Below are 22,862 nucleotides of genomic sequence, written 5' to 3' on the forward strand. Positions count from 1 at the left end.
CCACGTGTCACAGATTAAGCATGTAATGCCAAAACTTTTTTCATTAGTGTTGATTAAGTAATTGTTAGAACCAATGTAAGTTTTTTGTTGCTGTAAGTCGCAATCCCTCAGGGAAACCTTCCAGTTGGGACACTTGTTCTTTTCTTTGGAGACATTGCCTGTTATTTCTGCAGGACAAATAGCCAAAACATTCTCCCCAGTCAAGACAATCAGCAAAAACAAAAAGAAAGCACAAAAAACATATTGGCTTACAACCTGCAGATGCACAAAGGAACCTCATTACACTAGACTCGAAGGTTTAATACTAAATTAAGTGGTATCTTTTAGTATAATGCTAAACAAGTGCAGTTGTCAAGGTTTTGAAATCTTTTTTGTAGTTTACTGTTTCCCAAGCACCAATAGGTTTAAATCTAGATGTGTGAGTTATTTATTAACTGAACAAAGTCTCGTCTTTATATTTAGCTAAAATATTAGAAATTACATTTTGGTGTGTTTTTTTTTTTAATTATCATACAGTTTAATGAAACATTAGTGTATTGTAAGTAGATTGGACATTCAATACTGCAATGGAATGTTGTATGTTTCTTGGCTTCGTAAAACATATGTCTAAGGCAGAGAAACTGTCATTGGCACTATGAACTATGATTTGACCTAATGGATAAACATTTTTTTTTTTTTTTTAGACAAAAGCACTCATGGACAAGCTTCAAAAGACTGTTTCATCAGAAGGCAGATTTAAAAACCTCAGAGAAACTCTCAAAAAGTAAGTTTTATACAGAAATATGTACTACCTTAGCAGTGGTGTAATTAGGTTTGTGCTGCCCTAGGCCTGGCTAAACTTGTGCACCCCCTAATTTAAATATGACCCACCCCTTCCTGTAAAAGCCACATCCCTTCCTGTTTATGACCCACCCTGTAATCTGTAAACCATAGACCACAACCACAGTCTATCAGTGTCCATCAGCATAGCTTCATCAGTTCCCATAAGTTCAGCCTCATCAGTGCAGCCTTATCAGTGCCACCTCTTTACTGACCATCAGTGCAGCATATCAGTGTGGCCTCATCAGTGGTCACCAGTGCAGCCCCATCATTGCCCATTAGTACAGCCTTATGTCATGGGATTAGTAAGATTACTCTTTTAAGATATTTGGACTTGTGTTTGCTGCCACTGATTGTAATTATAGGATTATTTCACTTATTTGTATAATAAATAGGAAGTCCATAGTCATTATACAAATAATGAAATATTTTTTCTGCTGCCCCCCTGCAAAGTGCCGCCCTAGGCCTGGGCCTTGTTGGCCTAGGCCAGGATACAGCACTGTACCTTAGACCAAGCACTGCTTCCCAAAAGCCTGAACAAAAAACACCATTCAGAGACATCGGTCCTGCAGAGAAGCTAGGATGTGAGGTCCACTGAGCGGGCCAACAGCATCACAGGATTGAACGTTTTCCCGTTTTCACAAAACCACGCATGTGGTCTCCCAGCTGCTGTGCAGGCACAGTGAAGGACCCGAGCTTTTCTATGACCTCTTGGTTTCAGCTCTGCTGCCTGAACAGAACAGAGGTCACAGGCTTTATATGTCATTTGCTCTTATATCAACATGGGGGGGAGACTATCACTACTCAGAACAAGGTGGAGCATTCCAGTCCTGCCCTGTATTATTCCAATTAATTTGGTGACAAATGCATTTTTTTAAACTGAACAGGAAGAAGAAGGAGGACAGGGAGGGATAGAACTGCACTATTATAAGTCTGATTTCTGATAAAGAATAAAAAATGGTTCCTACAGAGAACTTCTTATGAGAAAGTGAATACATTGATTCCCTCAGATGGTAGCATTGCGCTCACCACCTTACACTAATGCCATAAAAGACACTGGGTAAGATGACATATAGGTAATGTGAAATATGGGTAATGCTAAGGTAACACAGATTTGCAAGTAGGCATACATTCACAATTTTTAACTTGCCATTAAAAAACGGGTTTGTCACCAGGTAAAAATGAAGGAAAAACAAATGCAGCCACCATACATGAGATTTGGAAAGCTGCAACATAAAGAATTTTTGTTAAGGGGTTTATACCACTTTAAGACCAGCCCTGAGCTGGATTACAGAGGTACACCAGTACGCAGAGTGGAGCATGTCTGTGCTGAGAAGCTGTCATGAATGTGATAACTTCCCTTACAGAGTTCCATCCATGGCCCAAATCAGTTGCTGGATGGAAGACCAAAGGGGCGAGGGATACAGGTGATGTCATTACTCAAATATGGCAGTACTCATATTAGGGAAATGACTTACATCACAGGGGAGAAATAACAAATGGGGAAGCGCATGTTGAATGGGCAGAGGCTAGTTACCAATCAGGTCAGCCCTGCTTTTGATTGACAAACAGATGTCAGTGGGCAGATTTGAAAGCTGCTATTGGACTGAATTGTGGATAGGCATCTGCCCACTGCTATGCATTGTCAGTCACAGGTAAACTGGATTTGATGGGAAACTAGTTCCTCCTTGGCCCACCCTACTAAATATGGGAACTACTCAGCCATGCAAATGTCATTGTTCCGAGCGCAGAGGCTGGGATGGGAACACACCAGGTAAAAAAGTTCCAGTGTTGGCCTCTCTGGTGTAAACATGGACAATTTTGGTGTGGAGGCTTGACAGAATTCTAGAAGGTGTCTATGACATCCTTTATAGATTCCCCTAATTATGTAGAAAAGCAGATATTTGGGACAGTGCAATCACATTTATAATTATTTATTTTTATACACCTTCATATACCTGACAGCGCCATTTACCTCCCCATCCAACCCTCCAGATATTAAAATGTGTTTGTCTTTTTCTTCTGTATGTTTTGCAGCTGTAATCCACCGTCTGTACCCTACCTGGGAATGTACCTCACTGACCTAGCCTTTATTGAAGAAGGCACACCCAACTTTACAGAGGAAGGCCTTGTAAACTTTTCAAAAATGAGAATGGTGGGTACCTTCTTGGTATTATAAAATGTACGGAAACCAAGCTATTTTACCAAGCCTTTTATTACACAAGGCTAGCCAATATGACCTGAAAGCTAGTGGCTCTTATGCCTCTACTGCACCAGCATTGACCTGGACCTCCATGGCAGGATGATTGTTTCCGATTTTAGGTGCTGAAAGCGGTACAATTATTTTGCATGTAATTCATAAGGATGAGCAGCCCAAACCAACTATTAACATGTTTTTTTTTTACTGTGCGTTCTTTATAACATCTCGGGTATGATAAAGTTTGAAACATAAAATCATAAATTATAATATAATAAATAACTATAAATAGGTTAAAGTATATATATATATATATACATATATATATATATATATATATACTATATACATATGTATGTACTGTATATATATATATATATATATATATATATATATATATAGTACAGTAAAACTGCAGGCAAGGGCACTGGGGGGCAAACTAATGTCAATTTTTTTTTATTTAGTAATGTAATCCAATAGGATTACAATATATCAGTGTGTTCGTGTGTTTTATTAAATTTGCTGCCAGTTCCACCCCCCTGCGACGTGACGCTCGCAGGGAACGGAAGCCGGGGCACACAGCATCAGGGGGAAGATCAGGCCACCGTATGCTGCAGGAATACATCGCGGGATCCTCTACCTCTACCAGGATCCAGCGATGCTCCCTGCTCCCCTGGCCCGAGTGTGGCTATGGGTTACCGCTAATGGCACTGAAATTCCATCATGGGCCACACTCGGGAATACCGCCAAGGAGGTTAAAGTATAACTAAAGGCAAAACTTTTTTTTTTTTAGTTTTGGACAGAGTGTAGAGAAATTAGAACACCTGTCAGTTTTTTTTTTTCGTGCCACCGTTAAGGAGATTCACCCTCTCTATTTGTCCCATTTACCATTATCAATGAAAGTGAAAGGAAAAGAAAATCCCAAATTTTGGGTTGTCCCCAGAAACATAATAGAGGGAAAATCTTCCAATGGGGACACTGGTTCTGGTGACTTGGGGGTCCCCAAGGAATTCTCTTAATTTGCAGGGATTTCCTCTCACTTCATGTTTGGCTGTGGGACAGGAAAGGAAGGTAAATCTTCGCAATGGGACACAGATGGCAAAAAAATCTGACAGGGTTTATAACCCTCCCATTTTTCAGTAAGTTGCAATATTTTTTTAATATGCAATTTGTGTTTTTTTTTTTTTTTTCTTTAATTAGTTATGCTATGTGAATCTGAATTTGTAACAAAAATAAAGTAGGCGTTGTCCCAGTATGGCTGCAAAAATGGAACTACACTCTGTCATACTGAGATTTCACATCACATCTGAGATTTTGCACCTCCAAAAGGAGGCCAGTCTATATGGAATATATCTACAACCCATATCCATATTGTAAAAATCTTTGAATGTATTGAAAACTAAAAACCTTTTTACTTATATCTAAAAGCAACCCTTTTTTAGTTTTGATTATAGAAAGTTGATACAACAGGAAGTGAAAGGAAACCTCTCCAAATTCAGGAACACCCCTGCTTACACAGTTGTGATCATAACAGGTGTCCCAGTTTGAAGTTTTCCGCACCGTTCCTGATTTGGTGACGGCCTTTCTCATTTTCAGACCTAATAACAGCAGCCACCAAGACAAATAGAGAAGGTGAATCTCCCCTGCAGGCAGCACAACAAACCTGCCAGGGGATCTAATCCCAATACCTACCTGAGCCCTACGTCAATCCAGCGATGTGCATGAGAGCCTCAGCTGTTCAGGATCTCACCCTCCTCATTGGTTGAGACAGCCATTGGCTCTTACTACAGACAATAACAGCCAGTGAGCCAATGAGGAGAGATGTGTGTGTGTGAATGGACACATACAGCAGTGGCTTGGGAACAAGCCTGCTTGGGTGCCCCCATAGCAAGCTGCTTGCTGTGGGGGAGCTTGGCAGAAGAAAGGGGCCAGGTGCGCCGGCGGAGGACCCGAGAAAAGGAGGATTGGGCCTGCTTTGTGCAAAGCCACTGCACAAAGCAGGTATGTATAACATAAAAAAAATTGCCTTTACAATCACTTTAAGCTTTGAAAAAAAAAAACTGGAAGCTCGTTTCGTTCATGCCCCGGAGGTCAGCATGTTTGACGAAGCACGTAGGGCAGAGCTATGTGCTAATGTCATCACATTTTCGCAATTCCGGAAGTGCAGGTGTTTTTTTTTTTTTTTTTACAAGGAAAGTTTTCTAGTGCCATTATTCTAAACCTGATGTAAGTGCAATTTTAATATTTTAATAAACGATACAAAAGGATTTTTTTCTATTGGAGCAATTCATTTTTTATGTCCTTATTGTAGAGGTGGGGATTGATATCAAATCCTCCTTAGTTAATTCAGTAAGCTTTCGTATAGGGGGATACATCTATGTACATTCTAACCACTTCAGCCCCGGAAGATTTTACCCCCTTAGCCTCCCTGGCGGTATGATTCTGTCAGGAATTCTGTACCAAAAGCGGTACAATTTTTTTCATGGAAATTTGGCGTTATGTATTATAGGCCTGCAATTCTTAGTAATTAATGACTTAAACCTGACCAAAACAAGACTCTACTAGACATCCCAGATGTGATAAATTTGAAACACAAACACATGAATTATAATCGAATCAATAATATAATTTTATTATATAATATAATATAATATATATATATATATATATATATATATATATATATATATATATATTATATTATATAATAAAATTATATTATTGATTCGATTATAATTCATGCGTTATATTATATATATATATATATATATATATATATATATATATATATATATATATATATATATGTGTGTGTGTGTGTGTATATATATATATATATATATATATATATATATATATATATATATATATACATATATATACATACATATATATATATATATATATATGTATGTGTATATATATAATATAAATGTTATGTGTGTGTTTGTGTTTTTTGCAACGTTCAACGTTTTGAATAAGACCCCGCTGCGCGCTCTGCCCATCCACCCCGAGCATGACTCAGGGATACCGATAACAGCATAGAAAATCCACCCCGAGTCACGCTCGGGGATACCGCTAGGCAGGTTAATAACCAGGCCATTTTTTGGGATTCGGCACTGTGTTACTTTAACGGAAAATTGTGCAGTTGTTCGGCGCTGAACCCAAATACAATTGATGTCCTTTTTTTCCCACAAATAGAGCTTTCTTTTGGTGGTATTTGAGCACCTCTGTGGCTTTTAGATTTTGCGCTATAAACATGAAAAGAGCGACAATTTTGAAAAAAACACCGTATTTTTCACTTTCTGCTATAAAATATTCCCAATAAAAAAAATTTAAAAATTACATTTTTTTTATCAGTTTAGGTCAATTGGTATTCTGCTACATATTTTTGGTAAAAAAAAAATCCCAAAAAGCGTATTTTAATTGGTTTGCGCAAAAGTTATAGAGTTTACAAACTACGGGATAGTTCTTTGAACTTTTTATTTATTTCTTTTTTATTTTCACTAGTAATGGCAGCGATCTGCAATTTTAAGCGGGACTGCGACATTGCAGTGGACAGATCGGACCCCTAACTGACATTTTTGACATTTTTTGGGGACCAGTGACACTAATTCAGTAATCAGTGCTAAATAATATGCACTGCTACTGTATAAATGACACTGGCAGGGAAAGGGTTAATACTGGGGGTGATCAGTAGGGGCTAAATGTATGCCTGTATGCTTACTGATTGTGTGTGTGTGTGGGGGGGGGGGGGGGGTTTTGTGACAGGCACAGACAGATCGCAGTTTCAGCTTAGCTGAAACTGCTGATCTGTCCTTGCCTGTCTGAGAGAAGATCCGCCTGCTTTGTTTACATAAGCAGGCGGGTCTTCTCTCGGTTTCCCGGATGATCGTGGGAGAGCAGCGGCAATTGCCGCTGCTCCTCCCACGGCCCGCCACCCGCTGTGTCTGAACACAGCGGGAGTGCGGCTCCAGCGGTGCCTGAGCGCTGCCAAAACCACATGCTCTACAGTCACGTAGTAATACGTGACTGGAAGCAGCCGAGCCGCCCTGCCGCTAGTGATATTACGGCGGGTGGTCTGCAAGTGGTTAATGAGAGGATGTTTGGCGGAGAACCATTATAAGATCCCTGGTCCCCTGTGAATGAGGGGTTGGAGCCATTTCCTGGCGATCTATGATTGGATGCTTTTGTCTTGAGCCTTTATAACCTGTCTAGAAATAGAAGGTCATATATAGCAGGGAAGCATGCAATCTCTCCATTAATGGTGGCGGTTTACACAAGGATGCTCTTCTCTGTTTGGTGATGGATAATTACTAGTTTAGCGACCACCTAGTACAAGATTTTCTTTGTTCACAAAGATTTTTCATGGACTTAAGATTTTCTCTGTTCTTCTTATTTATATGTTGTATAGTTATAGAGTACTAATTCTAACGCAGCTCCTCATTTTATGATTGGTTTAGCTGCACCAGATTTTGGAAGTTTACAGTTTTAGTAAATGAACCCCACATTTTGCATTTATCTCTATTCAGGTGCTCTGTGTGTTAGAAATGATCACATCAAAAAAACATCTAATGGTCACAACTTGGAGGGTTGGAAATGTTTACCTTATGATGCAGTATCCTCCACTGTAATGCTCATAATTGTTGTTCGTAAGATGTTTACAGTATATCATATGTGATGAATAAAAGAAAATGGAAGGGTTGGGAGACAAGGATTTCGGGCACTAAAATTTGTAAATTTTTACAAATTTTAGTGCCCGAAATCCTTGTCTCCCAACCCTTCCATTTTCAATGATTTAATTAAGGATAGGGGCACCTCCAGGTGCTACGTATAATGGCCCAGATTGCTGCTATCTGAAGGCTCATTACTCTGTAAAAAATATGCGATGAATAGTAAATGTGCTTTGTGTTTAAAAAAATTGTCATTCATTTGTAAAGATTGTTTATCGTTTTCAGAGAAAAAAATAGTAATATACAGCCAGTGTAACAGACCAAAATGGGCTAAAATGGGAAAAACTGAGACTAGCAAAGCAGACTATGTGAATGTGTTTGAGAAAGTCCCAGTTTTGAAATGAAGGGGAAAAAAAATAAGCATTTCATGTAAGTGGATGATACATGAAAGTAAGCTACAGTAATTTTAGTCAGCAAGTGTTTTCTTTGAGGCAATACTGGAAAAGTTGGCTGGCCGAGCTGCTCGCTGTCTGCCAGATTCCTCTGAACAGCAGATGGGCAGTGCCTCTAGGTGTCTAGGGGAATTGTAAAGTTTTAGTTCTAGAACTGCCATTTATGAGCGTACCTGTAGAAATAACTTTATAATTATCTTACTATAAAGTTTAAACCAAATATACATATATCTTTTATTTGTGTAGTAAGTATATATTATTTTTCAAGACAAACATAGCACAGTGTCTTAGTCCCAAAGCTAATTAAAAGCTTAGTAAATAGTAAGTAAGTAAAAGATAAGTAAAAGGAAATGTGACTTTGTTCACAGTGTAGGAACACGGGTAAATTTACTAAAACTGGAGCACTCAGAATCTGGTGCAGCTGTGCATGATAGCCAATCAGCTTCTAACTTCAGCTTCTTCAGTTAAGCTTTGACAATAAAACCTGGAAGCTGATAGGTTTCTATGCAGAGCCGCACCAGATTTTGCACTCTCCGGTTTTAGTAAATCTCCCCCCCAGCTAGTAAGGAAGAGTAACATACTGTGCAGCTTGTGACCACCTACTCCACTTTTTCTCAATAAAGGAATGAATGCATTAATGGATGTTTGTTAACCTCCCTGGCGGTATTCCCGAGTGTGGCTCTGGGTGGAATTTCAGCGCCATTAGCGATAACCCCGAACCACACTCGGGGTACCGCCAGGGAGAATCGCTGGATCCTGGTAGAGGTTACTTACCTTGTCCCCGGGATCCCACGATGTGTCACTGCAGCATACGGCGGCCGGATCTCCTGCCCGATGCTGTGAGCCCCGGCTTCCATCTCCTGTGACGTGACGCTCGCAGGGGGGTGGAACCGGTGGGAAATTTGAAAGTAAAACACACAAACACACAAACACACTGATATATTGTAATCATATTGGATTACATTACAAAATAAAATAAATTGACTTTAGTACACAGTTTAGTATACACACGTATATAAATATATATATATATATATATATATATATATACGTGTATATATATATATATATATATATATATATGTATATACGTATATATATAAATATATATATAAATATATATATATATATATATATATATATATATATATATGTGTGTATATACGTATATATATATATATATATATATATACGTATATACATATATATATATATATATATATATATATATATATACACACACACACACATATTATATATATATATATAATATATGTATACGTATGTGTATATATATATATATATATATATATATATATATATATATATATGTGTAATGAGGTGGTGCGCTATATCTAGATAACTGTGCAATAATTTGCAACCAATAAATATACACCTTCAAAAATCAAACAAAGAATATGGTGCAATGTGTACAATATACAATATTGTATAAAGAAAAAATAATAATAATAAATAATAATAATAATAATAAGAAAGAAAGAGAGAGACCTCCTAGACGTGACTCCTATAGGAGTAAACAGGAATACCGAAGGAATTCGAGGGAGAGACAGCCCAGAAGATCGAGATCGCGATCACCAAGAAGAGTCTCAATGGACTATATGGGGAACTACAATGATTCTCCCCACACGCCTCGGGTCTATTCTCAATATACTCAAAATAGATTCGAACCCTTACAACATAATGGATATGAAGAAAGGGAAGAGGTTTTTGAACCTCCACAGACTAGAACACCCAAAACAACTAATAAGAAGAGTTTTTTAGGACAGGGCCAAAAGAAGGCCAAAAAAAGAAGAAAATAACCAGAGGATGTAGAGGGGGTTCAAAGAAAAGAACTAAGAGTTATGAAACCCAAGGGATTTTCAACCTCAGTAAGGTAGATCTCTCTGATTCGGAAAAACATACACTGAGCAAAGGGTTGAAATACGCCCCTAAGAAACCCTTAAATAAATTCGAAACATTTGTGGACATCCACAAATATGTGAGGAAGCTCAATGTAAAGAGACATTTTTTGTCAAAAGCTGGGGAGAGGAATTACGTCTCCTATCAAACCTCCACAATTATCCCTTCAGGCTTGAAGAATGCCTCACTATTCAACCCTCCAGGAGTCCCAAGTCATCATGTTACTGTATTCAGGGACCTTGTGCTTAAAGAACTGGAGGAGAAAGAGTTGGAATTCAAGCCTCAAGGAGATCTACAAAAGGGCTTCAAATCCCTATGTGAGAAGAAGAATCTTGTGATTAGGCCAGCAGATAAAGGTGGGGGGATCGTGCTACTGAATAAGGATGATTACATCCAGGAAATGGATCGACTGGTAGCAGATCCAACCACATATGAGATCTTGAGAAGTGATCCCACATTCACATATAAGAAGAAGCTGGAGAAACTTATACACAAGGGTTTTGATATGGGGATTTTAAATGAGAAGGAAAAAGAATACCTTGTCCCAGTTTCACCTAGAATTCCAACTATCTACTACCTCCCAAAGGTCCACAAAAGTCTGGAGAATCCACCTGGGAGGCCCATAGTTAGTGGAATTGAATCCATAACTTCGAGGATAGGAAAGTATGTCGACTACTTTTTGCAGCCGTTAGTGCAAGAGACACCTGCCTTCCTCAAAGACACGTCCCAATGCATCAAGGATATAACAGAAATTGAAGTTAAAGGTGATGCATTGCTGGTCACGGCTGACGTAACATCATTGTACACCATTATACCGCATGAAATGGGTTACGAAGCTGTATGTACATTCCTTGATGCTAACCAAGAAATTCCATTCAAACAAAAGCAGTTCATCTTGGATCTCCTAATTTTTGGGATGGATCACAACTACTTTTATTATAACCAGAATTTCTATCGCCAGAGAACAGGGGTGGCCATGGGGGCAAAATTTGCCCCCAGCTTGGCCAACCTGTTCATGGCCCTTTGGGAAGACCGAAATATTTTTACCAATCGTGTCAAAGAACTGGTTATTTGGAGGAGGTATATAGACGACACACTGCTTGTATGGCAAGGGGACGAAACATCATTGAAAAATTTTATGGATAACCTAAATTGTAATAATTGGGGTATCAGGTTCACCTACCAATACAGCAATACCTCTATCAACTTCCTAGACTTGGTGATTTATCGAAAAAATTCGGGCTTTGCTACCCGATCCTTCTTTAAACCAACCGATCGTAATGGCTTCATCGCCATAGACAGCTGCCATCACCCTAAATGGCTTAGCTCGGTGCCTAGAAGCCAGTTTAGGAGGATCAGAAGGAATTGTACTGCACAGGAAGACTTTCAGCAACAAGTAGGAACTCTGAGGCAGAGGTTCGTTGAAAAAGGGTATGACACCTCCGAATTGGACAGAGAGATTGTAAACGTTACCCCTATGGAACAGAAGAACCTTGTGGAACCAAAATGCAAAACCAAATCCACTTCCCCTCACTTTGAGTATGCATTTACTACAAAATTTTCCTGCAATTATAAATGGCTCAATTATGTTTTTAAGAAATACTGGGGTGTCCTGCAAGAGGATAAAGTCTTGGGACCCGTTATACCGACTCAACCCAAGATAATCTTCAGAAAAGCGACAAATCTGAAAGATCTGATAGCTAGGAACCCAGTAGAAAGGCCATTAACAACAGAGATATTTCCAAATATGAAGGGCTTCTATCCTTGCAAAAGGTGTCGCATATGTTTAGAAGCCACCACTGTGAGAACAAACAAATTCAGTTCCTCAGTAACAGGGAAGGAATACCCTATTAGAGAGTTCATTACATGTGACACTAAAGGGGTTATTTACCTACTCCAATGCGAGTGCAACCTACAGTATGTAGGGAGAACAATAAGAACAGCTGGCATTCGCGTTGGAGAACATCTAACCAATATCCATAATGGATTCCCAGGGCACAGTGTTTCTCAACACTATGCCACATGCCATAATAAGGATTCCAAGAAACTAAAAATTACAGTGATAGAGAAACATGTCCCGCACTGGAGAGGTAGCAACCTACAGAGGTCTATTTCGAGACGTGAGACCTTTTGGATTTATGAGCTGAAGTGTTACAGACCGAAAGGCCACAACATAGACTGGGATATTAATTCTCACATCAACAATAGTTAACATACATATTGCTAGTATATACTCCCTCATATCACCCATGGGCATGGTACATCTTCATATATGTTCAATACACATTTATATGCAGGTTCATGTTTTTAACAGATGTATAATTTTAATATGAACATATGATCTAATTTTAAGATTGATTGTATTTAAGATGTTACATATGCTGGAATCAAGGTTTCAGTTTTTTAATACATCCTAATGGGAATTCGATTAGCGTCACCATAAAAGTATCCACAGAATACTTCTGGTGGCACTGTCGGAATTGCACATAAATTTTATATTTTAAAATAATTTTAAATTAAGAGTTTTTATTTTAGGGACATTTTAACCTAATTTAGGAATATACCCCTTTAAGGTTTTTATTCGGTAATACACTTATTAATGAGAGCGGCCGACGGGGAGGAGCCAACACAGGAAATAGCAGGGGCACGAGATGCTGTAGAGTATTGCAGTGCCGTAAATATGTTATCCTAATCTGAATTGGATATAGGAGGCCACCCCGATATCGGACCATTATTATGTGCAATACATTAGAAAACTGAAGCCGTAAGATCCGCGATCGACTTCCGGCGCCTCCTCTGCTGACACCGGAAGTGACGCGGCTTCTTTTAGAATAAATAGGACGGAAGTGACGGCGCGCGAGAACCTCCTTTCTCTGAAGATAGCCAATAGGCGGAAACGCGTCAGACAGGAGGCGTGCCGTCACCACGTCGCTCGGGACCCGGGCTGCAGCCGGACCCAAGCTATACAGGAATCCCTCATCGCTCCACAATACCAATGCGAAGTTTTTTCTGATATCATGTAAGTGCAATATATTTTAATAAAGTACACCTATAAGGGTAATGCACTATAGCAGTATTCTTTTTACATGTTATACCGGAATGCAACGATTTTTCCTAACGCTTTGAACAAGCGGCTGTCAATGCCATCTGCATACAAGGTCTGATTCGCCTGAGAGCAGCGTAGTAGTATCTGGTATCCATATCCATCAGAGGCCGTCAATACCAACTGGATATAGAGACACACTCGTTTGAGAGGAGTATAACAACGCATGTTATCTCTATCCATCTGGTAAGAAGCCCAGCGGGCCATTGTGAACGCACGGTGGGGATCACCATTGTTTGTTTATAGAGCACTGGGATCGTTTAATTTTGCTAAGGAGAGCACTTACTTTATTCCGTCCGGTAAGGAGGAATTCTAACAGGTGGAGGGAATTCAAGTCACCATTTGTTTTCAACACCATCTGTCACTTATCACATCACTGAAGATTGTCTAATATCGACACGTTGGTGTCTTGGGACTTTTTTCTTTATACAATATTGTATATTGTACACATTGCACCATATTCTTTGTTTGATTTTTGAAGGTGTATATTTATTGGTTGCAAATTATTGCACAGTTATCTAGATATAGCGCACCACCTCATTACACATTCAATTACATTTTTTCTGGGAGCAGCATATCACTGATCAGCGCACTTTTCTTTCACACATATATATATATATACTTTGACCTATTTATAGTTATTTATTATATTATAAATTTATGATTTTGTGTTTCAAACTTTATCATACCTGAGATGTTATAAAGAATAACGCACAGTAAAAAAAATCATATGTAAATAGTTGGTTTGGGCTGCTCATTCTTAAGAATTACATGCAAAATAATTGTACCGCTTTCAGCAAAATCTGAAACAATTATACCGCCAGGGAGGTTAAGCAGACCCAATATTCTGTTATCCATCAACTATTGGTTTAAAGCTTTGCAAATCAGGTTCAAATCACACTTCAAAGTATTTCTGTATAATCTGCTCTGCTAATAACATCTTTATTATGTTGTCTTGCTGTAGATATCGCATATAATTCGAGAAATCCGACAGTTCCAGCAGACCCCATACCGAATAGAACACCAACCAAAGGTAATACGCTCTCTGACATGGTGTATTTGTAGTGTTGCGCAGTATACATATGATACTGTATATGAAAGCATAAACATCTAAAGTCTTCTAAACCAATCCAATTTAAAGAGGAAGCAAACTTCCCTCTAATGTTTGTACCTATAGGTAAGCCTATAATAAGGCTTACCTATAGGGAACTGTAAATATCTCCTTAACATGCACTGTTTATTTATTTATTTTATTTTATTTATTTCAGGTACTTATATAGCACTGTCAATTTACGCAGCGCTTTACATATACATTGTACATTCACATCAGTCCCTGCCCTCAAGGAGCTTACAATCTAAGGAGATATTTACTGTATACATGCGCTCTGAAGAAACGGCTGCCTGTGCCGTTTCTTTAGAGCCCTCAGCCATGACCAGTGGCTCGCGCGGGAGTGACGTCACATGGCTCTGGCCAGTCACATAGCCAGAGTCCATGGATTGGGAAGGAAGATGGGCGAAGATAGATGCGGCCTCCAGTGGGGCTTCGTTTTCAGGTAAGTTTCACATAAGGGGCTAGTATGCGATGCATATTAGCTCATTATGCCTTTACTTTGCAGGTGACCAAAAAAGAGGCAGCGTTTACTTCCTATTCAAGTGATTGTAAATGTTCCTTTTTTAAATTTAAATAACAAACCTGTCATACTCACCTGCTTTGTGCAATGGTTTTGCACAGAGCAGCCCTAATTCTCCTCTTCTAGGTCCCTCATCCCCGACTGCCCCATAGCATGCTTGTGCGTGCTCGCTCTTGAGGCAGCTCTGTGTCCATAAGACACACAGAGTGTGGCTCATCCCCAACCCCCATTCTCTCAGGCTGTCTCAGGGGCCAATGGCTGCTGCAGTATCTGAGACAATGAGGAGGGAGAGAACTGAGAGAGCCGTTGTTCTAGTGCACATCGCTGGATCGAGATCAGCTCAGGTGAGTATTTAGGGGGGGGGGGCTGGTGGGAAGCTGGGTGCTGATAGGTTATTCCTTAATGCAGAAAAAGCAATAAGGTAAAACACATTCAGGTTTTAGAATCACTTCATGATTTATTTATTAATGAAAGAACAAAACATCTAATGATATAATAGAAACAAATGTACATACACATCTCCCCGTAAGCTACACAACCAATCTAGTTTCACATAACCTCTGTTCTCAGCAGCATAAAGGGCTGGGAGAGGTGGGGGTGGAGAAATAGCAGTACACATATCGTAGCCAGTGAATGGATGTGCAGAGAATGTGTGTCAGCACATGTCTGATCTTCAGAGGACGAGCAAACTGATCTCCCAGCACAGCCAGAAAACTGACTATGACAGAGAGGATGTACTCTCATACCTAGCGTGGTCAGTTTAAAACAGCAAACAGGGGGACTGGCAGGTTTACCAGGTATTTCACACAAAGGAAGCAACGCAAAGAGAACAGGATCCTTTTTTACTACAAGCACATGGTACGGCAGGCACATATCAGGAATTTGAAATGTTGAGGTAACATATTCTTTAAGGCCTCCTGCTCCGTTCCCTTGTCAACTTTCCCCTTGCTCACACCCAGAACTTCTTTCATTGTCTGAAACTCCCTACCTTAACCTATACAGCTATCTCCTACTCTGCGTCAAGGCAATCCCTTATAACTTGTTTATTCAGGGAAGCCTATCCTGCCTTTGGGTAACAACTGTACTTCTGCCTTCTCCATGAACTCATCCCCACGCAGTTATCACCTTTTGTATCACCTGCCCTTCCCTTTACATTGTAAGCACTCATGAGCAGAGTCCTTCAAACCCCATAGTCCTAAATTGTATTGTAACTGTACTGTCTCTCTTTTATTGTAAAGCACTGCGCAAACGGTTGCCACTAAATAAATCCTATATAATACTACTAAAACATGAGAAAGAAAAGTACTTTATATGGCATAGAATAGATAAGCACTAAAGTAAAGAAGTGATTTGCTACAGTTTTGTCAACAGCATTTCTGTAAGCCAGAACAAAGACTAAAGTGGGGTACACGCTATCAGAAAATCGGGCGAACAGCCTGATTTTCCTCGTTGTTTCACAGCAAATCGGAAACCGATGAACGAAAATTTGTACGAAAATTCTCGTACGACAAAGGCTTTTTTTTTTGTTGTTTATTGTTTCTGATCTTTCTTTTCTGATTTTTCATGTACAAAAATTGTACGAAAACGGTACACATTAAAAAATTGTTTGTTTTTTCCCCTATGAGAAATATTTTGGAGTTTGTCGCTTCGAGAATTTTTGTACGCAGATTCAGAATCGGCTGTGGAAAGTTGTGTACACACTATACGAAAATTGTGCGAAAATTCTTTGGACGAAAATGTTCGCCCGATTTTCTTATAGTGTGTACTAGCTTTAACCACTTCCGCACCAGCCGCCACAGTTGTACGGCGGCAGTCTGGCGCTCCCAGGCAAAGTGCCGTACATGTACGACGCTCGCCTGGGTGGAGCTAGGGGGCGATCACGCGCCGCCGGAGGCGCGCTCCCACCCCGGCTCGTCAGCTGGGGAGCCAGCGCATGTGACCGGCGGCTCCGATGGCTGCCAGCCACTCGCGATCTCCCGCAGCTGTAAGAGAAGGACAGACGTCTGATGTAAACACAGCCGTCTTTCATTCTCCCTGAAGTAATCACAGAGGCTATGTGATCCTGCTATATAGGATCGCATGTCTCTGTGATTACTTCACAAGCCACGCCCCTTGACAGTTAGAATCACGTCCCTAGGGACACATTTAACCCACTGATCACCAGTACTGTTAACCCCTTCCCTGTCAGTGTCATTTTTACAGTAACAGTGCATATTTTTAGCAATGATTACTGTAGTAATGTCATTGGTACCCCCAGAAGTGTCAAAAATGTCAGTTAGGGGTCCGATCTGTGCGCCGCAATTTCGCAGTCCCACAAAAAAATCGCAGATCGCCGCCATTAATAGTAGAAAAAAAAAAAAAAAACAATAAAAATGACATAAATCTTTCCCGTAGTTAGTAAACGCAATAACTTTTTCGCAAACCAATCAAAATATGCTTATTGCGATTTTTTTTTTTTTACCAAAAATATATCGCAGAAAACAAATTGTCCTAAAATGTTAAAAAATGTAGATTTTTACATTTTTTTTTTGAGAATTTCATATAAAAAAAATTAGAAAAATATTATTATTTTTTTTTAATTGTCGCTCTTTTTTTGTTTATAGCGCAAAAAATAAAAATCGCACAGGTGATCAAATACCACCAAAAAAAGCTCTGTGTGTGGGAAAAAAAAGGACGTCAATTTAGTTTGGGTACAGCGTCGCACGACCGTGCAATTGTCCGTTAAAATCAAGCAGTGCCGAATCGCAAAATAGGGCCTGGTTTTTGAGCAGCCAAATCCTCCGGTCTGAAAGTGGTTAAGAACGATGTACAAAGTGTATGATCAGAGTGCTTTGTACACAGCTCACAAATCACTCACAAAGACAAGGTAGCAATAATTTAGGATTAAAGTTTTATGTGACATGTTAGAGCAGTTTTCAAGTATGTGCTACTTATGATATATATATATATGTGTGTGTATATATATATATATATATATATATATATATATATATATATATATATATATATATATATATATACACATACATGGGATTGTCATGAATACTTGTACATGAATTTGTAGTTATACGTCTATTCCTTGTAAAACAGGTCACCCAGTTCCTGTTGGACAAGTCTCGCATCCTGGATGAAGATACCCTCTATGAATTATCCTTAACAATTGAACCAAGGCTCCCAGCATGAAGAGTTTTAATGCGTGTTTCTTGAGGCAACTCAGTGCTTTCACTTCACCAACTGAATTATGCATGCCATGCCTAGCGGAGAGCAGGGGAGTGACACCCTTTCAGTGGAAGCTGACAGTGCCGCGGGCACTTTAAAACAAAGACGCAAGAACACGACTCAGACAATGAAGGTAATGTCTGCGTGCATTGTGCTAGTCACACTAAGAGGATCCCATCAGCACATAAAGCTGCAATGAAGAAGCAACGTTGACCTCGCTGTGAAGAGTTGTGAAGGCAGAAGGTTTGAAGAGCATCCACTGTGCCAGTTTTTACAAGCAACATCCGGTAATTACAGAACGACCATAATGTGTCTATAGGGCGAGAGTCGTGACTTGTCAAGTGACATTGTGTTTCTGTAGCGTATTACAGACTGCCATACAAATAACAAGGTTCATTCTCTGCATGGTGGAGTATATTACCATAACAACATAATGAGGAGAACATGGAGTCACAGATGCTACATTCACGAGTACACTTGGTATCAGCATCGCAAGAGAGAACAACTTCATCAACTTTCGTACATTTGTGATCATTACTGCCCCTGTTTGTGATTCTTTTTTTTTTTTTTTTACTTTTATGCACTGAGCATCACAGCTTTGTTTTTGGATGCATTTACTACTGATAATGTGAATATTGGGGATGACTGCATACTGCTTGACTGGCCTAGATTTACTAGCATTGTGTGTCATTTCTACTGCATGCCATGATGTCACATCTGGGAGAGTTGCCCACCTACTTGCAAAGGGAAAGAAACAGGAAATGCTTAAATGTTTCTTTTAGGGTCCTGTCAGAAATGAAATATTGGAGCTGCCATTGCTGAGTCACCTGAAGTCAGTTGCTGGCCTGTAACCTGCTTTACTTCACATACCATGTCCAATCTGTGTGCAATGGGCAGGCAGTTCACAGGTAGCAACTGACAGACCTCAGGTGAATTGTGACCACATGGAATGGATTTAAGTGGAACTACACTACATCTGAGCACCACAAATCAAAAACACTGTTGAATTCATTTTTAATATTCAAAGCAAACTCCCTCATCCATCCATGTCTCCATGCTTTACTTCACTGAGAAATCACTTTGATAAACACACCCTAGCCTTTCTGGTTGTGGCCATCTTGAGCAAGGGCAGATGATTCATGTAGCATTTACTTCCTGGAATCCATCTGCCCTTAGCTCAGACATGCCAACAGGAAGGTGTACTTAGCTAAGAAAACCCCCTCCTCCCCTCCTGAATTTTCCTGGTATGTATGACATCATTTGTCTAGGCCTGGAAGCCACTAAGTTACTTCAGAAATGTAAAAAAAAGTTTAAAAAAGTAAATATGATATACATTTCTATCTAGTCAATGTTGATTGAGTGAGTGAAGTTCTGCTAAGCTAAGTAAAGAGAAAATCTAATTATTTCATATAAAATCTAAGGACTGATTCATATTTTTGAATAAAGGGTCAGACATAAAGAATTTGCTTAAAAGGACACTGTACTGTAAATACTTGCTTCCCTTTGCTCCCACAGTAAATTAATATATTCTTGTGCAATAGACCAAACAAAAGACAAGCCATTTATTCAATCACCACCATCAAAAAGACACATTTCAAGGCTCTTAAAGACCTCTGTCTCAGACAGCAGCGATGCGATATGCGATACAACGATTATTATGGCTTGAAAAAGAGCATGGATGTTCGAAAGCTTGCTGAGCTGCAATGTGATGATTTTTGTAATACACTTGCAATACAAGTAAAAAAGATTTGCATTTGATGAACATCACATCCCTGTGTTCATGAGGCCCTGTTCACGTTTTCTGTGATTCTGCCCGTGATTCCAAATCACTGCAATAGTGGCAAAATGGGTGCAATTCATTTTTAATGGCACAAAAAAATGCAGTACAGTTTTGCCACAATTGTCGCATAATGAATCAAGCGGCAGTCTCATCAAACCGTATTGTGCGAACTTTGTTGCCCAAAAGAAGCTCCTACTTGCCACTATTACAACTCGATTTATCATGCGGCATGGGATAGTAGACAGGACTTTTCATCTATTATTTAACTTATCTATAAAATGATGACACTGCACACTAAGCTGGATTTAAAAAGGCTGCGGCCGTTTAATACTTGTTTAATTAACTTAAAAACATCAATAAAACATCAATAAAACATACGATCCAGGTTAAACAAATAGAAATAACATCCAAGAATTATCCAAACACATGAATATATCATAATAAATAGATAACATGACCATATCGTCCCCCTTTGCACTACGCAAAGGTGACCCTACAAGTAAAAACTGGCCGCGACAAACAAAAGGGGAGGGGGGGGAGGAGAACAGAACAGCTGAGATCTTGAGGTGAAGTCTGTCTTGAGGTGAAGTAAAATACTCTCATCCTGAACCCCCTTAAATATCCCTCAGGCAGGCTCTGAAGGCGGGAAAAAACAAGGGAAAACCGGTTACCTACCTAATCTCCCTAGCTACAGGGGAGGCTCACTCAGATTGGGGCTTATTCTGACCTAACACAAACCTGTTTCCCTATTCTGACCCAGCAACAGCTTCCCTCACACTAAAACCCGCTAAGATGGCTTCCTAAGTGGTAAGCTGGCCTGTCACTATCCCATCTATAAAAAGGGGCTTATTCAAACCCCTTTTTCTTTACATGGGATAGTAGACCAGACTTTTCATCTATTATTTAACTTATCTATAAAATGATGACACTGCACACTAAGCTGGATTTAAAAAGGCCGCGGCCGTTTAATACTTGTTTAATTAACTTAAAAACATCAATAAAACATAAAATTAACCCGACCACTACGATCCAGGTAAAACAAATAGAAATAACATCCAAGAATTATCCACCAGACAGGAGGCTTAAGCCCTCCTGTCACCACCCCCACAGCGCGGCCCGTTCGGCACAAGTGCCCAGATTGGCATTGAAGATATCCAGCCCTATATCTGACAGGTGAGTGTCATCACACCTATATAAACTGGCAATTCCACCCTCTAGTTTGAAAATGCCGAAAGGATGAAATTCCAGCACTACCCAGCAATTTAGCTAAAGCCTTGTTAACCCGCTTCCGAACTTTTTCCAGCGGTTTCAGATGCGAGTGCTTGAACCAAACTAGTCTGGGAATGACTTCAGAGAAAACTAGCTTCATCCCTGGATAGGAGGACCTAAGATAAATAAAATCATCCCTAATTTTAAATATCAGGTCAAGGGTCCTAAACTTACCAATGTCATTCCCCCCAGATGAACTATCATAACATCAGGGTGGGGGGGGGGGGGGGGAAGCACCTGCAATAACCTACAAATTTCAGGTAAAAATTCTGACCAATACATGCCCCACTTGCTAAACCACTGTACGTCAAAAACCTGTGGATCCAGACCAATATTCTCGGAATATCTCCTTCTCCTAGCTCTCGCTCGGGCCCAATGTACGAACTAATGGCCAACGATCCAGACCGAGAGGCACTGACGTCCTGGAATATTAATAAAAAGTGTTAGGGCGGATGTAAGTAAGATAGGCATCTGACTTCCATCTACCTATGTTCTTTAAGACCTGAGCAGTGACCCCCAACTTAGCAGCCTCAGTGGCTGCTCCTATCCTAAACGAGTGTGATGACAACTGAGAGTGCTCCAGGTGTAAGAATTTTAAACATTACCGGAAGACAGCATTAAATTGGTACTTAGTTAAAGATTTACCAGACTGGTGAACAAAAAGAGACCCTGCACCGAGCAACCTGAGCGATAAAAAATCTTTTAACAATAAAACAGGGCATATCCCAGAACTTGTGTATTGGTGCAAATGAACCCACTTACCAACACCCAACTGGTCAGTCTTGGAAAAACGCAGCAGAATACTGACAGAGGTATCGTAAATCTTAACATCAGATAATAATAGACCGTAGCTGCCATACCTTCCATCGTGAATGAGCTCGGAGATCCTCAGGGCAGCGAAAAACATGGCCGACTCATAGGGTGAAAAACATACATGTCCAGTTGCTTGACATAACATTTCCAAAAGATGAGGGGTAATAGCCTCCCTGCGATCAGGACGCCAAGTCACTTTGCGATAGCCTTTTAAAGCCTGTCGCACAGAGAAAAAGGAAGAACAAGGGGGATGATTCTGCAATTTGGCGAAAAAGGAAACCCCTGCTAATAACCTATTAATGTGGGACCAGGAATATTGCTTGCCGAACAAAAAATTTAAAAAGGATAAAACCAGCCGCTCTGAAAAACAATTTTGTGGCTCCCCAATTGAAGACAGATGAGACATCCAGAGTGCCCAGGCCGATTGGTATCCGGCCAGCGTGGCCGGAGCAAGGGAAGCAGAAATGTTGTGAGAAACCAAATTTAAACTATGTCCCATAGCTGAACTGGATATTGACAACTTGTCCGATCCGCGTCTGGAAACAGCAGAAAAAATCGCTCCATCTCCAGACGAGACAAAGTGTCTGCCAAACTGTTGTCCTTACCAGGTACAAAGGTAGCTTTTATCCATACTTTTAAACGTAAACACCTGGACACAAGGTACCGCAATAATTTAATTACAGGCCGGGATCTAGAAGAAAGGCAATTAATGGCAAACATCACCCCTTTATTGTCAGTGCGAACCAAAATACGTTTATTCTGAAAATATGACCCCCAAACCTCAAGGGCGACCACAATTGGGAAAAGCTCCAACAATACGCTGTTGCGAGTGTAACCCAAATTTCTCCATCTGTCAGGCCAGGAGTCAGCGCACCAGTGAGTGCGCCATATGGCGGCGAAGCCCACCGAGCCCGCTGAGTTCCGTGAAAAGACAGAAGTCCTGATCTGTGACAAATTCTTCTTGCCATACGGATCTCCCATTGAAA

General features: G+C 39.9%; 1 protein-coding gene across 2 annotated transcripts in view; it reads left to right on the forward strand.

The window, feature by feature from the left end:
- The window catches only part of RASGRF2 (Ras protein specific guanine nucleotide releasing factor 2), a 495,935-nt gene extending 476,875 nt beyond the window's left edge, over positions 1-19,060 (forward strand). For both annotated transcript variants that reach the window (XM_082267574.1, XM_082267575.1), the window contains exons 24-27: positions 684-763; positions 2,857-2,974; positions 14,129-14,197; positions 17,886-19,060. In XM_082267574.1, coding sequence (XP_082123700.1) covers positions 684-763; positions 2,857-2,974; positions 14,129-14,197; positions 17,886-17,978 — 360 coding nt within the window. In that variant the 3' untranslated portion in view covers positions 17,979-19,060. The remainder of the gene's footprint in view (positions 1-683; positions 764-2,856; positions 2,975-14,128; positions 14,198-17,885) is intronic.
- The last annotated feature ends 3,802 nt before the right edge of the window (positions 19,061-22,862 follow it).

This window comes from Pelophylax lessonae (assembly GCF_965119305.1).
Source record: "Pelophylax lessonae genome assembly, chromosome: 1".
Classification (NCBI taxonomy): Eukaryota; Metazoa; Chordata; class Amphibia; order Anura; family Ranidae; genus Pelophylax; species Pelophylax lessonae.